The sequence below is a fragment of the Pristiophorus japonicus genome, chromosome 21 (assembly GCF_044704955.1).
Source record: "Pristiophorus japonicus isolate sPriJap1 chromosome 21, sPriJap1.hap1, whole genome shotgun sequence".
Classification (NCBI taxonomy): domain Eukaryota; kingdom Metazoa; phylum Chordata; class Chondrichthyes; family Pristiophoridae; genus Pristiophorus; species Pristiophorus japonicus.
The window spans coordinates 68776622-68798076 of NC_091997.1; the positions used below are offsets into that span (position 1 = coordinate 68776622).

At 41.4% G+C, this 21455-nt stretch overlaps 1 protein-coding gene across 1 annotated transcript; it reads right to left on the reverse strand.

The window, feature by feature from the left end:
• Window positions 1-2999: 2999 nt before the first annotated feature.
• Window positions 3000-21272, reverse strand: rcn2 (reticulocalbin 2). Its single transcript, XM_070865006.1, has 8 exons — window positions 21204-21272; window positions 15597-15779; window positions 13847-13952; window positions 12939-13135; window positions 8732-8845; window positions 8249-8345; window positions 7081-7223; window positions 3000-5935 (listed from the first exon to the last, which is right to left on the reverse strand). Exons 2-8 carry the CDS (start codon window positions 15744-15746, stop codon window positions 5783-5785), a joined length of 960 nt encoding a protein of 319 aa, XP_070721107.1. The 5' UTR covers window positions 15747-15779; window positions 21204-21272; the 3' UTR covers window positions 3000-5782.
• Between the last annotated feature and the right edge of the window lie 183 nt (window positions 21273-21455).

A 21455-nucleotide genomic window follows, 5' to 3' on the forward strand; every position in this document is an offset into this window, starting at 1 on the left:
AAAGTAAAATCCCCTCCAATTTGGAGAACCAAGACTGAGAACCATCCTCTGAACTCTCCGAGATCAAAGTCTTGGTGAAGATACAGTACCCAAAATATTAAAACATGTCTTCACCTTGTATTTGGCATTGAAATACATCCTGTTGCCTTATCAGTCTAGCTGATAATTTCAGGTTGGGAACTTGCAATAGACAATAATCATACTTTTCCACTTGAGCTAATGGAGACCCCACCTGAGGGATAGATTTTTGGAGTCTCGGGGAATCAAGGGATATGGAGATCAGGCAGGTATGTGTTGAGGTCGAAAATCAGCCATGATCTTATTGAATGGCGGAGCAGGCTTGAAGGGCCATATGGCCTAAATAAGAACATAAGAATTAGGAACAGGAGTAGGCCATCTAGCCCCTCAAAAATATCATGGCTGATCTGGCCCTGGACTCAGCTCCACTTACCCACCCGCTCCCCATAACCCTTAATTCCCTTATTGGTTAAAAATCTATCTATCTATGATTTGAATACATTTAATAAGTTAGTCTCAACTGCTTCCTTGGGCAGAGAATTCCACAGATTCACAACCCTCTGGGGGAAGAAATTCCATCTCAGCTCGGTTTTAAATTGGCTCCCCCATATTTTGAGGCTGTGCCCCCTAGTTCTAGTCTCCCCGACCAGTGGAAACAACCTCTCTGCCTCTATCTTGTCTATCCCTTTCATTATTTTGAATGTTTCTATAAGATCACCCCTCATCCTTCTGAACTCCAATGAGTAAAGACCCAGTCTACTCAATCTATCATCATAAGGTAACACCCTCATCTCCGGAATCAGCTGAGTGAATCGTCTCTGTACCCCCTCCAAAGCCAGTATATCCTTCCTTAAGTAAGGTGACCAAAACTGCACGCAGTACTCCAGGTGCGGCCTCACCAATACCCTGTACAGTTGCAGCAGGACCTCCCTGCTTTTGTACTCCATCCCTCTCGCAATGAAGGCCAACATTCCATTCACCTTCCTGATTACCTGCAAACTAACTTTTTGGGTTTCATGCACAAGGACCCCCAGGTCCCTCTGCACTGCAGCATGTTGTAATTTCTCCCCATTCATATAATATTCGCTTTTACTATTTTTTTTTTTCCCCCAAGGTGGATGACCTCACATTTTCCGACATTGTATTCCATCTGCCAAACCTTAGGCCATTCGCTTAACCTATCTAAATCCCTTTGCAGCCTCTCTGTGTCCTCTACACATCCCGCTTTCCCACTAATCTTTGTGTCATCTGCAAATTTTGTTACACTCCACTCTGTCCCCTCTTCCAGGTCATCTATGTATATTGTAAACAGTTGTGGTCCCAGCACTGATCCCTGTGGCACACCACGAACCACCGATTTCCAACCCGAAAAGGACCCATTTATCCCAACTCTCTGCTTTCTGTTAGCCAGCCAATTCTCGATTCATGCTAATACATTTCCTCTGACTCTGCGTACCTTTATCTTCTGCAGTAACCTTTTGTGTGGCATCTTATCGAATGCCTTTTGGAAATCTGAATACACCACATCCATCGGTACATCTTTATCCACCATGCTCGTTACATCCTCAAAGAATTCCAGTAAATTAGTTAAACATGATTTCCCCTTCATGAATCCATGTTGCGTCTGCTTGATTGCATTATTCCTATCTAGATGTCCCGCTATTTCTTCCTTAATGATAGCTTCAAGCAATTTCCCCAATTACAGATGTTAAACTAACCGGCCTATAGTTACCTGCCTTTTGTCTGCCCCCCTTTTTAAACAGAGGCGTTACATTAGCTGCTTTCCAATCCGCTGGTACCTCCCCAGAGTCCAGAGAATTTTGGTAGATTATAACGAATGCATCTGCTATAACTTCCGCACCCTGGGATGCATTTCATCAGGACCAGGGGACTTGTCTACCTTGAGTCCCATTAGCCTGTCCAGCACTACTTCCCTAGTGATAGTGATTGTCTCAAGGTCCTCCCTTCCCACATTCCCGTGACCAGCAATTTTTGGCATGGTTTTTGTGTCTTCCACTGTGAAGACCGAAGCAAAATCATTGTTTAAGGTCGCAGCCATTTCCACATTTCCCATTTTTAAATCCCCCTTCTCATCTTCTAAGGGACCAACATTTACTTTAGTCACTCTTTTCCGTTTTATATATCTGTAAAAGCTTTTACTATCTGTTTTTATGTTTTGCGCAAGTTTACCTTTGTAATTATTCTTTCCTTTCTTTATTGCTTTCTTAGTCATTCTTTGCTGTCGTTTAAAATTTTCCCAATCTTCTAGTTTCCCACTAACCTTGGCCACCTTATATACTACTCTTGCTCCTATTTCTTATGTTCTCCCATGCAAATATTCATACATTGAAACTCATCTTTTATTCTTGAGCCCATGCATTTTTTGTCCTGGATTGCTCTGAATGCCATCAGTCTCTTATATCAACAACAACTTGTATTTATATAGCGCCTTTAACTTAGTGAAACGTCCCAAGGCGCTTCACAGGAGTATTATGAGATTTTAAAAATTGACACCAAGCCACATAAATAGAAATTAGCGCAAATGACCAAAAGCTTGGTCAAAGAGGTCGTTTTTAAGTAGTGACTTGAAGTAGGAAAGAGAGGTTTAGGGAGCTTAGGGTCCAGGCAACAGAAGGCACGGCCACCGATGGTTGAGCGATTATAATCAGGGATGCTCAAGAGGGCAGAATTAGAGGAGCGCAGACATCTCAGGGGGGGTTGTAGGGCTGGAGGAGAGTACAGAGATAGTCAACATCTGCTCTACAATTGGAGAAAAGCAAAAAGGAAATGGAAGAGACATGTACACCAAGATGTAAATGCTGGAGATGTGAAATAAAAACACAAAGTGTTTGAAATGAACAATTTAGAGAAAGATAGGGTAACCTTTTGGGTGTGATTCTTCATCATATGAAGAAAATGGAATTAAAAAAAGAAATCTAATGCAAGGTGTGTGAAGAAAGAAAAACAACAAAGACAATCAATTTAAACATCAAGTTTTTAATTGAACTTCCACCAAAAGTCTAATCTTAAAATCGAGGGTGTAGTGGTATTGATTTAAGTGAAAATCAGGTTGTCATCTTAGTTACAAACTAGAACAGTGTACCACCCATCACAAGAAACAAGGCTCAATAGGTACATTAACCAAATGTATCTAAAACATTGCAAAGGAAACATAACTTTAGAATTAAAAAACTAACGAGGCATTCGTCGAAAAAGAGAAAACTCTGAGGTATTAATCACTTCAAAAATCGCACATTAAATTATAGCTTAAACCAACAGATGCTACTGTTATGAAGTATTGATATTCTCTCAGTAGATTAAAAATATTTACTCTGAAATGTGACTCGTCTTTCTCAACATTCTTCAGCCTTCCCCTCCCCACCCTCCCCCAAATGCAGTTTGACAATGAAGCAGCATTGACCTATTCTTTGTAATACATCAATGTCCCAACACAGGTTCAATGCCTGAATTAGTGTAACAGTACGTCTAACTGAATCCTTCCACTGGCTGAACTTTCTGTCCATTTTAACTACAGTGCTGGCCACTATAAAAGGTGTGTTTGGAACATTTAAACAAATAACCGAAGAAATTAAAGTTAACGGGTTACCTTTTTATCAAAGTAGAATCTCTGGAAGATTGAAAAGACAGACAGGAAAAGAGATTGCAAATACCAAAAATCTAAAAATATACAAATATAGGGAATACAGAGCAGGCTAGCCACCATTAAATCACAAAGGACCTCTGCCTGAAACATTAACCTGTCTTTTTTTGTCCAATATTAATGGACTTGTAGTGTATTTTCAACATTTTCCATTAAAAAAAAATCACAGAATAAACCATGCTAATATCTGTTTGGAATTTCTGCAACTACAGATTCAATTGTGCCCAAAGGTTGATTAGACAGGTCTATCATCAGAAATTAAAGTCTGCCTGGTGTGGAAGGTATAATGCTGATAGTGGGATGCTTCACCTATAAAAGACCCAAACAGCTGGTGCAAACGAATACTGAGGTTTTAAAAGTGACAGAACTTCAATGACAGATTGGTATGGCACTATTTATTCTACAAACCTTGAGGCATAAAAGACACGAGTTGTGCACATTTTAAAACACAATGCTATTGAATGTGTTCTGTACAAAAACAGAGTGGCAACTCTAGTTTTCAAAATTGAAGAGCCCTGATGATTTGCACACCCATCGGTTTATATAAGCAGTAAAAACAGGAGGGGTGGATGAGCTGATATTTTCATGTGGTACGAAACCACTTAATTGTTGGAATCCTAAATAGTTAACATAATTTAGAGGTTTATTCACATGACTTTGCACCATGAAGGGATTATATCGTTTTCAGACCTGGGAAACCACGTTAAAATAATTTAGGTTCTAGAATAATGACACCAGTAGTACTGAGCAGATTGTATTTTAAAAACTACAGGTGGAAGGGAGGTTGGAAAATGTAACTGTATAAATAAATTCTGGACTCAATACTTCTTGATACAAAAGGTTCTTTCTGTAACAGCAAAATACGAACTGAATTTGCAGAAACCCAGAATGAAAATGAAGTTATTGCACACCTAAAAGGTTAAAGTAAAAGAGAACATATTCCAAAGACAGACTTCAGTGGATCGTCACCATTGTTATACAAACTACCTCAAAAGTTAAATTACAAAGCAGATTAACATCAACAACACTTTTTAGGAACCCGACAGGGCGATTCATTTTTTTTTTGTTGGTTAACTTCAAACAATTAAAATGTAGAAATGAGCAACGATTCGGCCATTTATGTAAATGTAGTGTTTTGTTTTTTTAAACAATCTGAGTGGAAAGTTACAACTGAAAGAGGTTAGTGTAGGTTACACAGCCCGAGACAAGCTTCAAGTATAGCTTTAATTCGAAAAGGCAATAAATGTTTTGGGGAATTTCAAAAAGGACTCGTTTTTGCCAATTACGTGTTCATCCAGGTGAGGTATATCACTGCTGGGGGCGACTGGGACACTTTGCAGTTCCCCAGTGTCTAGTGTTAGCCTCGAGCACTCGCCGGTGAGGTATAGCACAGTCAGAGTACAGAGCGAGGCTGGTTTGTCCCAACAATGTGTCTCAGCTTGAACCCCAGAGGAGCACCATTTACTGCACTGATGTGAGACACTTTTATATTTCCTACCTCTGCTAAGTGAAATCATAAATACGTGTGAAAATGCATTTAGGATTAAATTATAGGTAACAAGCACAGGAAATCATCCCTCATTGTTCTAAATAGAGCGATTTCTCCTACTTTACAAGTACTGCACATTAAAATTGAAAACGAATCAGCAGATGGAAGGTCCGTTACTTAGAATTTGAATCTAAAATTTACTATATTGTCTTATGGCATTGAAAGAGGACTGATTAATAGGTCCACATTTTATAAAAATAACTAAACATGTTGGTTTTAAAAAGTGGCACAAATATGTTGTGTATTCTACACAATTTTGTTTTGGTCACAAAAATTCTCAGAGGCAATAGTGAATGTACTAACAGGGAATTCTCAGTCTCTTTATGACAGCATAAGACAAATAGAAATGGACAATATTACCAGTAAAGGTAAGTAGGATATTAGGAACGGAGGTTTTTATAACAGTAATACTGTTGTTAAAATCTACTGGACTGGTCATTTTATTTATTCAACGATTGATTGGGCACTTGTCCGGCCAGTGAATTCGCTCAAAAGTGGTCTCAGAAGTTTCGTTGTTTATAGAAACAAAACCCAACACTGGAGAAGTACTGGCACTAAAGTTCATCGTGGTAGAATTTCTCATCGTGTAGTTGGCTACCATAGTCGGTTGCTTCGCTGTTGAGGAAGAGATCCTGACTCACAAGTATCTCTGCTTCTGTAAGTTTTCCATCCCCATTTGTATCCATTTCTTTGACGAGATGTTCAGCCTGTCACAGAACAGAAACTCTCAACGTTAATCTCCGATGGCTAGAAGCAAAAACGGAATTAGCCCCAAAGCACCTGAGTGAATTTCGGCAGCAGATGCCTCACTTGGCTCTTGCATGCCCCCTAGTGGTTAGCTCAGAAGTCCAGAGCCTCAAGCGTGGCTCAGATGCAGGACACTGGGCACTGCCGAACAACGAACCTTAATTCCAACCACAGGAAAGAAACTGCTACCATCATAATTTTCAGTTCTTATATCACTGTCATGCCTGAGTGAAACTGCCACCCGATGCCTTATTATAGGTAATTCATGCTCCAGACTTGAGCAGCATGACCAGAAACTTAGTTACAGATCGCCTGCCTGCTCTTCCTCTCAGTGTGTTTGTGTGTGACTTCTTCCTACAGCAGGGAAAAGTTAGAGAAAATAGTATGAAAAAGAGGATTTTATGCCCTCATTTCTCCCCTCTTCTAAATTCAAATCCAAACTCCAAGGTCACATCTCAGACATGCTTTGCCAACGAGGTTGGTGGCGAAACCGCACAAAACACACGAGCTATGTAGGAGGGGTCCCCTCCCTAGAAGGGATGCTTCTGAAGCAGTATTTTACATGAGCCTAATTCTTGACATTATGCCTTTAATTCTGAATGGGACTCTTTCATATTCATACAAGGCTCTTAACTTGTGAGGACCAATTGCAAAATAAACCTTTTTCTAGATATTGTTATACTTTTCTAAATTAAACTATTTCTTTTGGAAAAAATGTTGGTCTAGGGAACGGAACACATTTCCAGCTCAGGCACCCAGTGTCAGATCAAGCACTCCCAGGTAAAGTTCGGTAGCATTTAGATGAAGAGTAAAGCTCCCTCTAGTCTTCTTCCAATGTGCTTCAGCTCAACTGCAGAAGAGCAACTCCTACTGCAGCAGTGCTACATATATTACTTCAATTACAGACACCATCCATCTTGTTACCTCTCTGTTAAATGGTGACAATTAGTGACAAACTTTCCACACTGAGAGTACACCCACAAGGCGCTGGATTGAAACGGCATAAACTTAAAACCTTTTCTAGTGTGTAAATATTTGACGACTTTTCAATAAGCAAAAAAACTGCTGTTGGCACAGGTTTAATATTTAAACTCAGCAGCTTTACCTCATCATGCGCAATGTCTTGGTTGTTGGGAATAATCCACAACAACAGCTCCTGTCGATTAAGTTTGCCGTCCTTGTCCTTGTCGTAATCATTTTCAAAGCGATCACGCTCCACAGTTACCCATTCTGGATCTTCCTCTGCGCCTATTTTCAAGAGGTGGAAAAATCCTTAGCTACAAAAGTGCCCAAATTAGATAAATCCTAACCAGCCATGTGCTTGCACAGTTGAGGGATTGCATACGGTGCACTGGAGGTTAAATTTCAAGCTCAGAGTTCTCCTGGTATACATGGCTTGGTCCTACATCAGACATGTTGAGGCATCTGGGGAGTTGATTGTACACTTCTGATGATACTGATTAGCACCAGTGGATAGCCAACTGGAGTCCATGCACCCACTGAACTGGGAAATTACGTGTGGTCCGGGGGTGCCACCATCTCAATTTCTGCTAATGCCTCAATATAACTGGGTGATAGGAAACAGTGGCACAGGGGTTCTCTGATTTTCCTTCCTTCCTCCCAGTGGGGTGAAGACAGACCTTTGCTCTTTGCTTTTCCACAAAACTATGCCCGAAATTGGGATCGAATCATTTCAATTAATTGCAGGTTCCAACCTATGTTCTACATAACACTTAGCCCTACTTTGTTTTTCAACTAAGGTGAAAGGACACAAGGTTCAGAGTGCAGGGCACCACCAATTTTGAAAAGGAATAGGAAAGCGATAAAATTAAAAAAAAATAGTAATTAGGTGAAACCCAGATTGTGCTTTAAAAGCCCAAGGATCATCAGAGGAAGGAAAACACAGGCAGAGATAAGGAGTTCCATAATTTTGATGCTTTTGGAAAGAATGACTAGAGAAGAACTCTAGTACAAGGACTCTGGATTGCAATTTAGTGATACAGAGAGGAAGAAGTGTGTGTTGAATGGTGTATTTGTATTGGGGATAGGGATGGGGGCGGGGACAAGAGGAAAAGTTCAGAGAAGCAATGATCATAGTAATATCAATTAAGTAGATTAGAAAGATTGGCCACACCTCGAATCATCTCTATATTTAGTGTTACATTAATTTACTGAGAAAATAATGTTTATAAGGAAATAGTCTACAGATGATTGCTTGGGATACTGAATAAAAATTTCAGTGAAACGTTAGAATACCAATTTAACTGACTAACCTGGGTCTTTCCTGTAGTCACCAAGGAATTCCTCTAAGCTGACCACCCCATCTTTATCGTGGTCATGCTCATCTAAAGCATCCTGTATGACATAATCCTGCAATATGAAAGTTAAAGCATCTGTTATGGACACTAGGTGAACATATGATCATTTGTGATGTTACCCCCAGTTGAATAACCTGTCATCACTCACTCGAGCAAGGCCCTGGGGGGCTGCAAGTGCCTGTAAAGCTGTACCCCAGCATAAGTTGGGAGATAAAGGGGAAGATTCTTAACTGGGTGACTTGCCCCCTTGGTTACCTAGTCTTATACCTTTGGGGAGTATGTAGAGAACAGCTGAAATCCATCTGCAGCAATATTCATAAATGGAGTGCGAGGTTCCACAGACTAGTCTTATTTATCAGAACAAAAAATAAAATCTTCATTCACATATAGACAGTAACTATTATTTAATATACATTACATTAGAAATGGTATACTCACTGTCATATAATCAGCTTCTTCTGGGTGTTCAAATGCTATAAATTCTGTCAGAGTTAGTCCTGGTAACCCATCAATATTTGCTTTCTCAAAGCGCTTTTTATCCTTCAAGAAAATCTAGAGACAGAGATCAAGAAAGTTAAACAGTACTTTTCTTTGTCTCATTCAGCTTTTGGTTCCCTAGGCTTGAGCAACACATGTTGCTCTGATACCAGACAAACTGGGTAAATGATGCATTTATCATTCCAGTTTCTGCTTTTAATATACCCAAAAAAACAGGTTATCCTCACCACACATCAAATTGTGGAATGTTTGTTCAAATTAATTTTTATCCTTAATTAGACGTCAGCGTTGGATTAATGGTAGCATTTTTGCCTCCAAGTGAGAAGATTGTGGGTTGTGGGTCCACTCCAGAGGCTGCATATACACTTCACTGGAGCAAAAATTGAAGTTTCAATATCAAAAGGAACAGCACCATAAGTGACGAGATCATATGTCCGCCTCCAAGCAGGCTGAAAATCTTCCTCCCGATTCTGGACGCTCCCCAGCCTCTCCTTGGTGGTGGCGTAGCGAGGCCCAGTGGACTGGGGGGCGGAGCCAGGTCCCGGCGTTGAAAACAGTGCCGGGACCTCTGCACATGCGTGCTGGAGTCTGCGCGCATGTGCAGTAGCTCCTGGCAGGCCGAATCTGTGAGTGCGTGCTGCAGGCTGTGTGGGAGGGGCCTGAAGCACGCCCTCCCTAGCCTCACTAAACTAATTGGGCACGTGATTTATTCTGCCTGCTTCCAAGTAATCTTCTGCTTGCTCAACGAATGGGCTCCCTCATCGGCGGCCCGCTGCATTCCCTAAGGTAGGACTTCTATTTTTTATTTTGTTATTTACTGATTGATTGCTTATTATTTTGGTCGGTGCTTTAGGTGCAGGGTTACTTCTATTTTTTATTTGCTAACTAATTGCTTATTACTTTTTGTGCTTAGTGCAAATGTACCGCTTTGTTTAGTGCTTTGTGCTTTAAATGTATTTATGCTTCTTTAATGTTGTTGTGAAGATGTTTAGTGCTTTGCAAGGTCCCCTTTCCCCCACTATCTCTGGCTGCCTATGCTGATTTCTTACGTCACCGCAAGGTTTTTCTGAAAGTTCAGGAGTGCCCACTTCCGCTGGCCTAAGTTAGTTTGGAGTAACTTTTAGCTGGCTAAACTTGCTTAAATGGCCAAAACAGGCGTAAGTGGCTGGTAACGCCCCCTTTTGAAAAAAAAACAAAACTAAAAAAAACCTAACTAACTCACTTACACTGGCGCAAATTAAGTGGCCAGAATTGCAACTAAAAAGACACTCCAGAAAAATCAAGTTGCTCCAAAAAAAACGGAGCAACTCCTGGGGAAATTTGGGCCGAAAAGAACTACGGAAGATTCACTAGAATGAGATAAGGAATGAGAGTATAATTATGAGAAAAGGGTGAAAAACTAGAGTTTTTTTTCATTAGAACTTGTGAGAAATCTCATGCTTTACAAGATAATCAGAGGCAAACAGTGAAAGTTTGTTTGTACTGTGATTAATCAGTAACAAGGGCACAGCGACCTCGGATTATCATTGTGTTAGCCTTGGCTCAGTGTTACGACTCTCGCCTCTGACGGTTGTGGGTTCAAGTCCCACTCCCAACTCCAGCACAGAATCCAGACTGACACTCCAGTGCAGTACTGAGGGAGTGTTGCACTGGCGGAGGTGCCGTCTTTCGGATGGGGCTTTAAAGCTAGGCCCCATCTGTCCACTTAGGTGGATGTAAAAGATCCCATGCTGGGTATGTGCAACACCTACTTGGAAATTCTCCCGAGTGTGCACACTGAAGATCAGGAACTATCCTTATGAATCAATCACAGACACAAATCTGCACCTATCACTCCCTGGAGTTGTATCATATGACGGGAAAAGCTTATAATGGGATGTCTAGTTTGGCTCGCCATTCGATGGCCTCCTGAGATGCCAAGTGGAGAAATGTGGTGCCTCCTGCAACAGATCTCAGTGGGCAGGTTGATGTGATGTGTTCCATGGTCTGGGACTCACGGCCACAGTCGCAATTCTTGTCAAACATATTGATGCTCCAATACACTGTTGAACGTGGAATGCAAACCCTTCTTTAACGCCGATCTTAATGACAGTCATGCTCCCTAAAGAGAGCACATTCCAGCACCCCATTAGCTCAGTTGGGACTCTTCATGTGGGGTTGGAGGAAATTACAGATATAGAGAGGGATGAGCCCATGGAGGGATTTGACAACAGGGTTGAGAATTTTTGAAATCGAGGCATTGCTTAACCGGGAGCCAATGTAGGCCAGCAAGCACAGTGGTGATGGGTGAACGGGACTTGGTGCGAGTTAGGACACGGGACAGCTAAGGTTTGGATGGCCTCAAGTTTACGTAGGGTAGAACGTGGGAGGCCAGCTCGGAGTGTGTTGGAATAGTCCAGTCTAGAGGAAATAAAGACATGGATGAGCGATTCAGTAGCGGAGCTGAGGCAAGGGCGGAGATGGGCAATGCTACTGAGGTGGAAGTAGGCGGTTTTAGTTATGCTGCAGTTACGATATGTGGTCGATATATGACAATTTAGGAAAGCCACTAAAGCAGAGGCACTGTGCTGATGCGCTTTGTTTCTGGCTCTCCATCCACACACCAGATAATGTAGGATATTGTCAGAGCTGGAATTCAGCACTATTCCCTCTCCTCAGACCCATGGTTTCAGTAGAACCATTAGTCCTGAAGGATTTTTTTCTCCTGGCTTCCTATGGAAGACAGCCTGGCCTTCAACATTCAACTGCCTGCAGTGACATATTTAAAATCAGGATCTGTTAGAAATCACAGCACAGCCCTGCTTTCAACTCTCTGCATTTTTGTAGCACCTTATGATGGCTCTCAGAAACATCTCAAAGTGCTTCTCATACAACGAATTACTTTGAAGTTCAGCGACTATTGTACAGGCAAGCTCAGCAGCCATTTACAACACAGCTTGGTGTCACAAACAGTAATGCGATAAATAACGAGTTAATTTGGTTGTGGGAGGAATGTTGGCCAGGATCCCAAAGGAATGTTCTGTTCTTCAAATAAGCTCTTACCTGAAAAGGTCTTTCTGGGTCTTACCAGAATAATTTAACACATCTGGCAAAGCAGCCCTCCTTCAGAACTGGAGTGTCAGTTTAGATTATGAGATCAATCTCGTGATGCGGGGCTTAACCCCACAACTTTCGGTCCAGAGGCAAGAGTTAAGAACATAAGAAATAGGAGCAGGAGTTGCCGATTTGGCCCTTCGAGCCTGCTCCGCCATTCAATAAGATCATGGCTGATCTGATCTTAGGCCTGCCCACTCCCCATAACCCTTCACTCCTTTATCACCCAAAAATCTGTCCATCTCTACCTTAAATATATTCAATGACCCAGCCTCCACAGCTTTCTTGGGCAGAGAATTCCACAGATTTATGATCCTCAGAGAAGAAATTCTTCCTCATCTCAGTTCTAAATGAGCGACCCCTTATTCTGAAACTGTGCCCCCTAGTTCTAGATTCCCCCACGAGGGGAAACATCCTCTCTGCATCTACTTTGTCGAGTCCCCTCAGTATCTTATGCGTTTCAATAAGATCACTTCTCATTCTTTTAAACTTCAATGAGTACAGGCCCAACCTTTCTTAAAAAGGTCAACCCCTTCATCTCAGGAATCAATCTCGTGAACCTTCTCTGAACTGCTTCTTCCTCAGTTCTGCCAACGAAACTACGGTGAGGCACTTGGAGCAGTGCTGGGAATGGACCTAAAGATAAACAGTTTGGGATTGTGATGACTCGACAAAAAGTTTGAGAATAACCCTGCACTACAGCAATAAAGGAAAAATGCTTACTCCAAGTCTCAATAACCTGCAGCCAATGTTCTGTTAAGCTGTGCGAATGCACAGCGCTCTGGAAGTCCTGGGTAGGCCGCTTACTGGTATTACAAGGGAAAAACCGCACGTGCGCGGAAATTTGAGTGGGCCACGCAGCCCGTTAAAGGGGCTACGCACCCCCAAACAATGAGAAGTAACACTGCCTGCAACACTGAAATCCGAACACGATTGAAAATCTATGGAAAAACAGAGCAATTTATAATTAAAAATTAATTTCATGTTTGGTTCCACTTTTAAAAGAAATTGTAGGGAACATGAAACCTGAACTGGATAAACTTCCTTCTCTCACCTGTCTGAGGGATTCCCCCTCTTCATCATCCAGCGGTGTATTCTCATCATAATCCAGGACTCGGTCGTAACTGTGAATATTGTACTCTTCCCATGTAACAAGCCCATTGCCATCCAGGTCATGGTCTGGAAACTGCTCTTTGCTCTCCTCTGTGGCATAATGTCTGAATGACTGCTGGATCCATCCACTGAGCTCCTCTGCAGCAAACAAGAGTGACTTGTAAAGAAAGTGCAGCTTTCCTATTTCCAGCGAGTTGAAAAAGTTTGAGATGGATTACATCTGAAAACAGCAACCTGCTGTATGCATTTTTTTTCTTGCACACACTACTCCCTATATCCCAGTAGTCCAAATGGATTAACCCCCTCACTGTAGGATCAGAAGCCATTTATCACATATTTTATTTGTTCAACATTTCACAATAACACTTTTGTGTTATGCAGTTGGGTTTACACATTGTATAAATTCAGTGTCAGACCTGGCAGTATAATGATCATTTATTTACAATTACAACAGGTTGGACTCTAGTTCTATTGGGATAAAAGACTGGCAAGATAGGAAAAGGTCACATATGTATAATGACACAATGCTCGTGCACTACTGATTTATTTAATTCCACCAGCTGGAAAACAGTTGTGAATCGCGGCTTTCAAACATCACTGTATGTGCAAGAATGCATGCGCAGTCATCTGTCTGTTGTGTCTGGTGCTAGGAATATCATGTGAACAGATTCCCCAGCAGCTGTTCCAGGCTATTACAGAATCACTTCAAGTAGGGGCTCTGTGATATAAAGGGAAATGAAATAATAATTGCACTTACTTCAAACATGAACTTGTTCTGCGGAGAAAATTAAGTCAATTACGAGTAATTTCAGCACTCATTATAGGATTGGTAACTAAACAGTTTCTTACCTTTAGTTATAAAGCCATCTGCATTTGTATCCATCTTCTTGATGAGGGATTTGAGCCGAGCTTGTTGCTCCTCAGGGCTCAGCTTGGCAAACTCCCCAGCTTCCTTCTGAGAAGTAAAAATGAAAAAAAAAAACACACAAATAGCACATGGTGGGCAAAACTCTGGCTAATCATCTATGACTGGAAGAAAGAATGAAGTCCCCCTCAGAAGCCCATGTGGTACTTGAACCTTATACCTGTACTTCATACAGGACATTTGTGTATTTTGTCAGATTGGGGTTGGCCATCAGTACCAGCATCTCATGTGTATATGGTACAGAAAAATAATACTCAAAATGGAATGAAACTGTTTAGGTACTGTCTGGAAATTAGAAAGCAGCCCAAACGGGTTCATTGGTAGCAATTCTGGATTGTTTTTCTTATGGTGCAAAAACTGGTTATTTTGGGCAGCCCAGTAGTGTTCTAATATTGGTGATTGGTATACCACAAAAACAGCATTGCCCTATTAAAGTTGACTACTTCCTGTTTTTATTTGTTGTTAGAAATGTGGGTAATGCAGTCAAGCCCACATTTATTGCCCATCCCTAGTTGCCTTGGCTTACTACGCCACTTCAGAGCACATTAAAAACCAACCACATTGTGCATGACTGGAGACTGTGTGTGGACCAGACTGGACAGAAGGAGCAGGTTCCCTTTCTTGAAGAGCATTAGTGAACCAGTTCGGTTTACACAACAATCCAACAGCTTTCATTATTACTTTCATTGAACCAATAGGAGTGACATGGCATTGCCCCAGTGTCACCAAACAAAAAAATTAAATCATGTGTCCTAGGGCACTACTTGTATAATAAAAAAAATATCCAATTAAACTAACTTGCTTAATTAAGCATCAGAACAAAATAGAAACACCCTCAACAATTACATTATTTTATCAGCATCTAGGAGGCACTCTGTAGGCTGCGGTGCCCACTGGTGGCGGAAGTAGCCTATTGCATCAGGTATTCCCAAGAGCTCTCCAGGCATGTTCTAACCCAGACTAACTCTGCTACGCTTCCCAGATCAAACGGGATCAGGTGCCATCAGAGCAGTGTTGAAGTCGGTCATGGTGAGATGTGTACCATAATCGCCACACCACTGTACACTGTTCAATTGTGCAGTTATTTATAATGTTACACTTAAAAATGTGCCACATCTATCTCTATTTTGGTGCAAACCAATCAGATGTTTACTAAAGACCTACAGGCGAGATCAGGATAGAGGGCTCTCCCTTTAAACTACTGCACCATAAGCAAAAATACTTATTTGAATTCCCTATTGATTGGCCTATATAAGCGAAACAGACAAAATAAATGCGTTTGATGCCACAATCTATTTAAGGCATCTGTAAATTAAAAAATCCTCTGTGGTTAGCTTTTACTCGAGTTTGTTCCCCTCTAATCATTAAATTAATAAATGGAGCTCAAATGTTCAGATTTTGCCCTTCAATTATTTTGCTTCTATATATTTTCAAACAAACCTTGTATTACATATTTTTTTAATTAAATATTTCACATATGTAATTATCAAGATGTCATTCAAGAGAGAAATGAAATGAGGGAAAATTGGAAAAGGTGGAGAGAAATAATAGGTTAGATTCTTAAAATATAAACATTTCAGACTGCAAAAATTTAACAGGGGGCTCACATTTTTAAATAATTAATTTTATGACATTTCTCCCTTCTATACAATCGAGCAGAATGGAGTTTCCTACCTCTCCGCCAAATAGGACTTCCCTATCGAACTCTGGGTTGTGTTCACCATCCACATAGTGGTCCTCAGCAACAATTGGCTCATGTTTATGATGAATGTGTGCAGAGCACAACACAATAAAAGCCCAGCTCACCAACACTTGGAACTGCATCTTTGGTCAAGTAGGCTTCAGTATCAGAAGTGGCTGCAGAAAAATTAAAGGGTTGTGTCATTTCAAACGTAGTATTTGTTTTTCTTATTCACGTCTGTACAATTACTTTTTATGAAGACAGCACTCCTTTTTGCGTTCACCTCTCCCGTTTCCCAAGTTGCGTCTTTCTGAGCCACACACCATCCATGGTCAAGAGGACAGGGAGACGACTTGCTTTCAGGGCTATTCTGTCAACACAGAATGGCCATAACCCAGCTTAAACTGATAATGGTACAAAGCATCATCATAGGCAGTCCCTCGAAACGAGGATGACTTGCTTCCAAGCCAAAAAAAGGATGAGTTCACAGGTGTTTCGAATGAAGAACCCGAACTACATCCTCAAGAGTGGAAGATGCACATCAGCCACCACATGGGCTTGACAGAGCTAGGTCTTGGTCCAGTGGCAAGGATTACCCAAGACAACTAGAGACCTGCTCTGCTGCACGGACCTAGCGCGCACACATATCACAGTGTGGGCTGGCCTGTGCTGCTCCTGGGCCCCTGGCCCCAAACTCGCGCCTCCCTTGGGCCCCAATCACATCCCTCTACAGGGAGGGATCATCAATAGCACATTGATCACAAGATAGTTACAGATAAGAAAAGCAGCAAATGGTTAAGGTCTGGAATGCACTGCCTGAAAGGGTGGTGGAGGCAGACTCAATCTTATCTTTCAAAAGGGAGTTAGATAATTATCTGAAGGAAAATCATATGAAGGGCTACGGGGAAAGGGAAGGTGAATGGGATTAGCAGAGAATAGGCACGGGCTCAACGGGCTGAATGGCTTTCTTCCATGCTGTAACCATTCTATGAAAGCACAGCCTGCAGGAATCAAGAACATCTATAGCTCTTCAAAACTAATGTTCAGTAAGCCAACATCATCACTAATAAAACCAAATGAATAACTGCTTTGCTCAGGAAATATTTAAGAGCAGTAACTACATGACTAAAACCAAGTAATATAAGTCATAGGTTAGAAATTCAACACTATCAACAATTACAAAGGATGTGAAAAGTGTTGTCCATTACCACAACAGGGCTTAAAAACAAACTGTGTTGTTGCCAGCCCAGTCAATTGATTAATGGAACAATGGGAGTACAGTATTCACCAGTCATCGGGGCAAAGGGACAAAGATTTGTTCCTTTTCCAAAATACAAGAGGAGGGCAAGACCCTCTGGGCTGCTCCTGCACAACTCCTAATAGGTCACGACGGATTATTGGAGCTTGCCAGTTTCAAGTTATAAGAATTCCTGCAGTTTCTGACACAAATTTGTAGCTCGATTTAGGAACTGGAGTGTGTAAAGGGAAAGACAAAGCTGTTACAATTAAGAACACTTCTAACAGGCAAAGAGAAATCTACACCTGGCATTGCATGCTGAAAACCAAAATTTACTTTTCATTGTTAAAAAGTAATTGATTTCTGGGGGATTTACACAGAAATTTCTTTGGAACCTGGATCTAATTTAGTGAGATCCTATTTGAACAGACTAATTGTTCAGTTTAATTACATCTGCAATTCTTTTCATCTGACTTTTCACTGCAAGAAGTATTTTAAAGAGGGAAAGTTTCAGATTATTTGGGAAGGATACCCATTTCAACCTTTATACTAGAATATACATCAAGGCAAAGAGATATAACTGAATTTAATCCCTTATGATCCTCAGTTTCATATCTTGCTGTGCTGCTATAAGAACCTCTGTGAGGTTCACGTCTCAGTCTTCACAAGTTACTGAAGAGAACGTGAAAAGGTTTGAAATGTTTGTTTTGGAGAACAGATGGTATAGTGTATTTTTATGTTATTTGCTGATTTTATTCTTGCTTTTGTACACTTTTACTTCATACAATAAACTCAATTAGTAGTTCTTATCCTCAGCTGTATGGCCTGTCTGGGTCGAAAGACCTCTTTCTGAGCTCTATGATTCCAGGATTCAACATGGGGTTTTCCAACGGTTTGGAGAGATCTGGAGGACACGGTGTACAAGTTATACAATTTCTGGTGTACACTTCGATGGTATAAGGATCGGTTGCTTGCCCTGGGGCATTGCTATATTATAAACTTCAAGCACCAAGTAAAATTTTGAGTCAAAAAAAAGCACAGGCTTGCCTGTGGAACTCACTTTTAGTTGTGGGGCATAAGCAAAACATGTTGGAGAGAAGCCTAAATTTCAGTTCAACAGCTGCATGCAGTTCCACTCGACATGTATGGTTTAAAAACTACACGAGTCAATGCTTACTGCCAGAAGAAAAATGATGATGAATAAATAGAACGCATAATGAGAGGCAGAAGGGTAATTTATCTTTACCTGTAAGTCTACTTATGTCTAGTGTTAGAAATTTAGCGTCCCCTGTTCACTTGTGTCAATAACTTACATCATCTATTGCTTCTCATGGCATAGCTTCCACTTGCCAATGTGCCTGAACACAGAGATAGATTATTGCCTTGAGACAGATTTCGGAGTAATTTTTAGTCTTGAAAACATGTAGAAGCTAAAAATATTTATTGGAGGAAGAAATTTGGTTGCACAGTGGCTGAGCAGTAACTAACAAGAATCATTTGTATATATCACGTGACCCAAACTGAAGTCACCTTAGATTTATTTTTCCCTGCTTCTCACCCGAAGGCTGGGACACAGTTCCACAGGCAATGGCAGCTGCAATTGGTCATGCTTTAGTGAGGGCCAGCACACTAAGCTTTTCCTCAAGAGATATTCAGCAGATCTCCCTTGGCACTGCTCCCAGTAAGTTGTTTTTTTAAGGGCAGAGCTGCATGCAATCTGATGTGTCCCTTTCAGGCCACAGTCTAACTTGTAGCCTCTGTTGCCTGGGCCCTAAGCTCTGGAATTCCCTGCCCTAAACCTCTCCACCTCTCTATCCTCCTTCAAGATGCTCCTTATAAACCTACCTCTTTGACTAAGCTTTTGGTCACCTGCACTAATTTCTACTTATGCGACTCGGTGTCAAATTTTTATCTCATAATACTCCTGTGAAGTACCTTTCACTACGTTAAAGGTGCTTATAGATACAAGTTGTTGTTGCAAATAGGCACATCCTGAGGTCAATTAGAGGCTAGTGGTTGGGGAAGTTTCTCTTCATTGGTAGCCGCTTGTAACTTTTGAATTCTGCCCCGATGTTAGAAGAAACCAATTAGTTTCTCCTAAACTCGGGGACTGAATTTTTTAAACTTTTATTTATATTTTAAACTGCGACACATGCATGCACAATAGCTGAAGTATGCCGACACATCTCCAAAACGTACCTTTTCGTCTATGTAAATTTACGTGACAGTCTCTGCACTTAAGAAACAGTTCATTGTGTGAGGCACTGAGACAATTCAATGGAGCAAGGCTTCATATAAATGCATGTACTCAAATCATCATAAACTGTCAGTTATGAATATCAGCAGAACACAGACTAAAATAGTCCTAAACTCACTGTCAGACACTCGCTTTCTTTAAAACATCTACTAAATAGTTTATTTTTAAGTAATGTTTTGTGGAACTCTGTTCCAATGCCTGACCACCCAATCTGAGGCACAGTTACTGACAACTGCAAAACAGTGGAAAGGCAGAAATACAGTTAGTTAGAAGTACTGTACAATAATCTTTACTGCGTATACATTAGCTAGCTCTGTAGACTATCAAATTTATAGAAAAGTTTTGTGCTGTATCTACAAAGGATGGGCATCTGCCAGTGATTACAATACAATAATCAACAGGTTCCGGTCCAGGGGCTTGAGCACATAAATCCAGGCGGACACTCCAGTGCAGTGCTGAGGGAGCGCTGCACTGTCGGAGGTGCCATCTTACAGATGAGATGTTAAACCGAGGTCCCATCTGCTCTCTCAGGTGGATGTAAAAGATTTCGAGGAAGAGCAGGGTAGTTATCCCCGATGTCCTGGCCAATATTTATCCCGCAATCAACATCACATAAAAAACAGATTATCTGGTCATAATCACATTGCTGTTTGTGGGAACTTGCTTGTGCGCAAATTGGCTGCCGCGTTTCCCACATTAGAACAGTGACTGCACTTCATAAAAGTTCTGACGAAGGGTCGTCATCATCATAGGCAGTCCCTCGGGGTTGAGGATGACTTGCTTCCACACTAACAATGAGTACTCAGGTGACTGATGAATTTACTTTAAACGGTGGAAGATGCCTGTGCGTGGATTTTTTTAACGTGTGGTGGCCGTTGTACACCAGCCACCACACGGGCTTGACAGAGCTAGGTCTTGGTCCAGTGGCTCCGCTGCATGTGCCAATACATGCACACATACTCAAACATACTTATATGTTATTTGTCTTAAAACAGTCCTGTGAAGCACCTTGGGATGTTTTACTATGTTAAAGGCACTATATAAATACAAGTTGTTGTTGTACTTGCAGAGACTTAGAATGAAAAAAACTAAGCAGCAAGCATACTGTTGCATTTGCCATATTGGTATTTTTTTTAAGTTACCATTTCCCTGGTAGCACAGTGGGTAAATGCATCAATTGAGAGTTTTGCAACACTACAGACTATGTATGATCTGAATTTCCTGAGGTATGGTATTAGGACAGGCATATACAATGGAGCAACTCCATGTTGTGCAACATGCCCACCCATCGAAATTGCATTTGCAGTTTTCTGTTGGAAGTTGACAGAAGAGCAAATTTAAATAATAAGGCGATCAGATCATATTGTTAGACATCCAATTCTGCAACTTGAATTGCTTGTTTGTCATGTAGCTTTAAATCTGCTTCTATAAAACATGCATCCAGCATTGGTGGCACACCAGTGTGGAAGTTGGTCAAAAAGTCTCTGCAAGTACTACAACAACAACTTGTATTTATATAGGTCATCAACCTGAAACATTAACTCTGTTTTTCTCTCCTCAGATGCTGCTTGGCCCATTGAGATTTCCAGCATTTTCTGTTTTTATATCTTCATTGGCTATAAAGCGCTTTGAGACGTCCAGTGGTCATGAAAGGCGCTATACAAATGCAAGTCTTTTTTTTCCAGTTGCAGGTGGTATGTGATCACGGATTTCAGCTTTATGTTAAATCTTATATTGCACTGAAATAGCAATTTTGAATATTTACAGAATATTTCAAATAAAACGTAATTTTGAGAGAAATTAACCAGAAAAAAACACAATTTTAACAGGACGAAATTGACAAATTTTAACAGGGGGAAAAATATATATGTTCGTTTAAAACAACTTTGTTTTGAAAAACAATTGGGAAAGCTCTGGAGGGTTCCGCTGCTGTTGGACGGCAGATTGTGATGGTGCAGCTTTCCCCCGGGGAATGCCCGGCACAGGCGGCTCAGCCTCCTCCACAGTCTGCCCCGAGAGCTCAGGGGGGGGTTGTGGTGAAGAGTAGGCCCCCGGCTCTCTCGGGTTTATCCCCCAATAAAGCACCCCCCCCCCTCTCCATCTTACCTCACTCCCTCCCTCAGCTTCCAACCGCCCGGTTGTCAGGCTCTCGCCGTCACTTCCGGCGGCAACTCGTGCCCGGAGACCGGTAGGGGGCGCTGCAGCTGGGGTGGGGGCGGCGTTAACGACATAGACAACTTTTTCCATTTCCACCCAACTTTTGTCCCCCTTTTCGTGCAAGTTCATTGAATAACACACCATGATTCTACTGACAGGTACCCCCCCCCCTTACTTTCATTGCGTAGCACCCTCATCTGA

Bases quoted from the DNA above. Each gene is read 5' to 3' on its own strand.
- rcn2 (XM_070865006.1), bottom strand. From the start codon at position 15,746: ATGCAGTTCCAAGTGTTGGTGAGCTGGGCTTTTATTGTGTTGTGCTCT. The intron at 13,953-15,596 runs GTAGGAAACTCC...TTTACTTCTCAG, and splicing joins AAGTCCTATTTGGCGGAGAG to AAGGAAGCTGGGGAGTTTGC. The intron at 7,224-8,248 runs GTTAGTCAGTTA...TCTTGAAAATAG, and splicing joins TGACTACAGGAAAGACCCAG to GCGCAGAGGAAGATCCAGAA.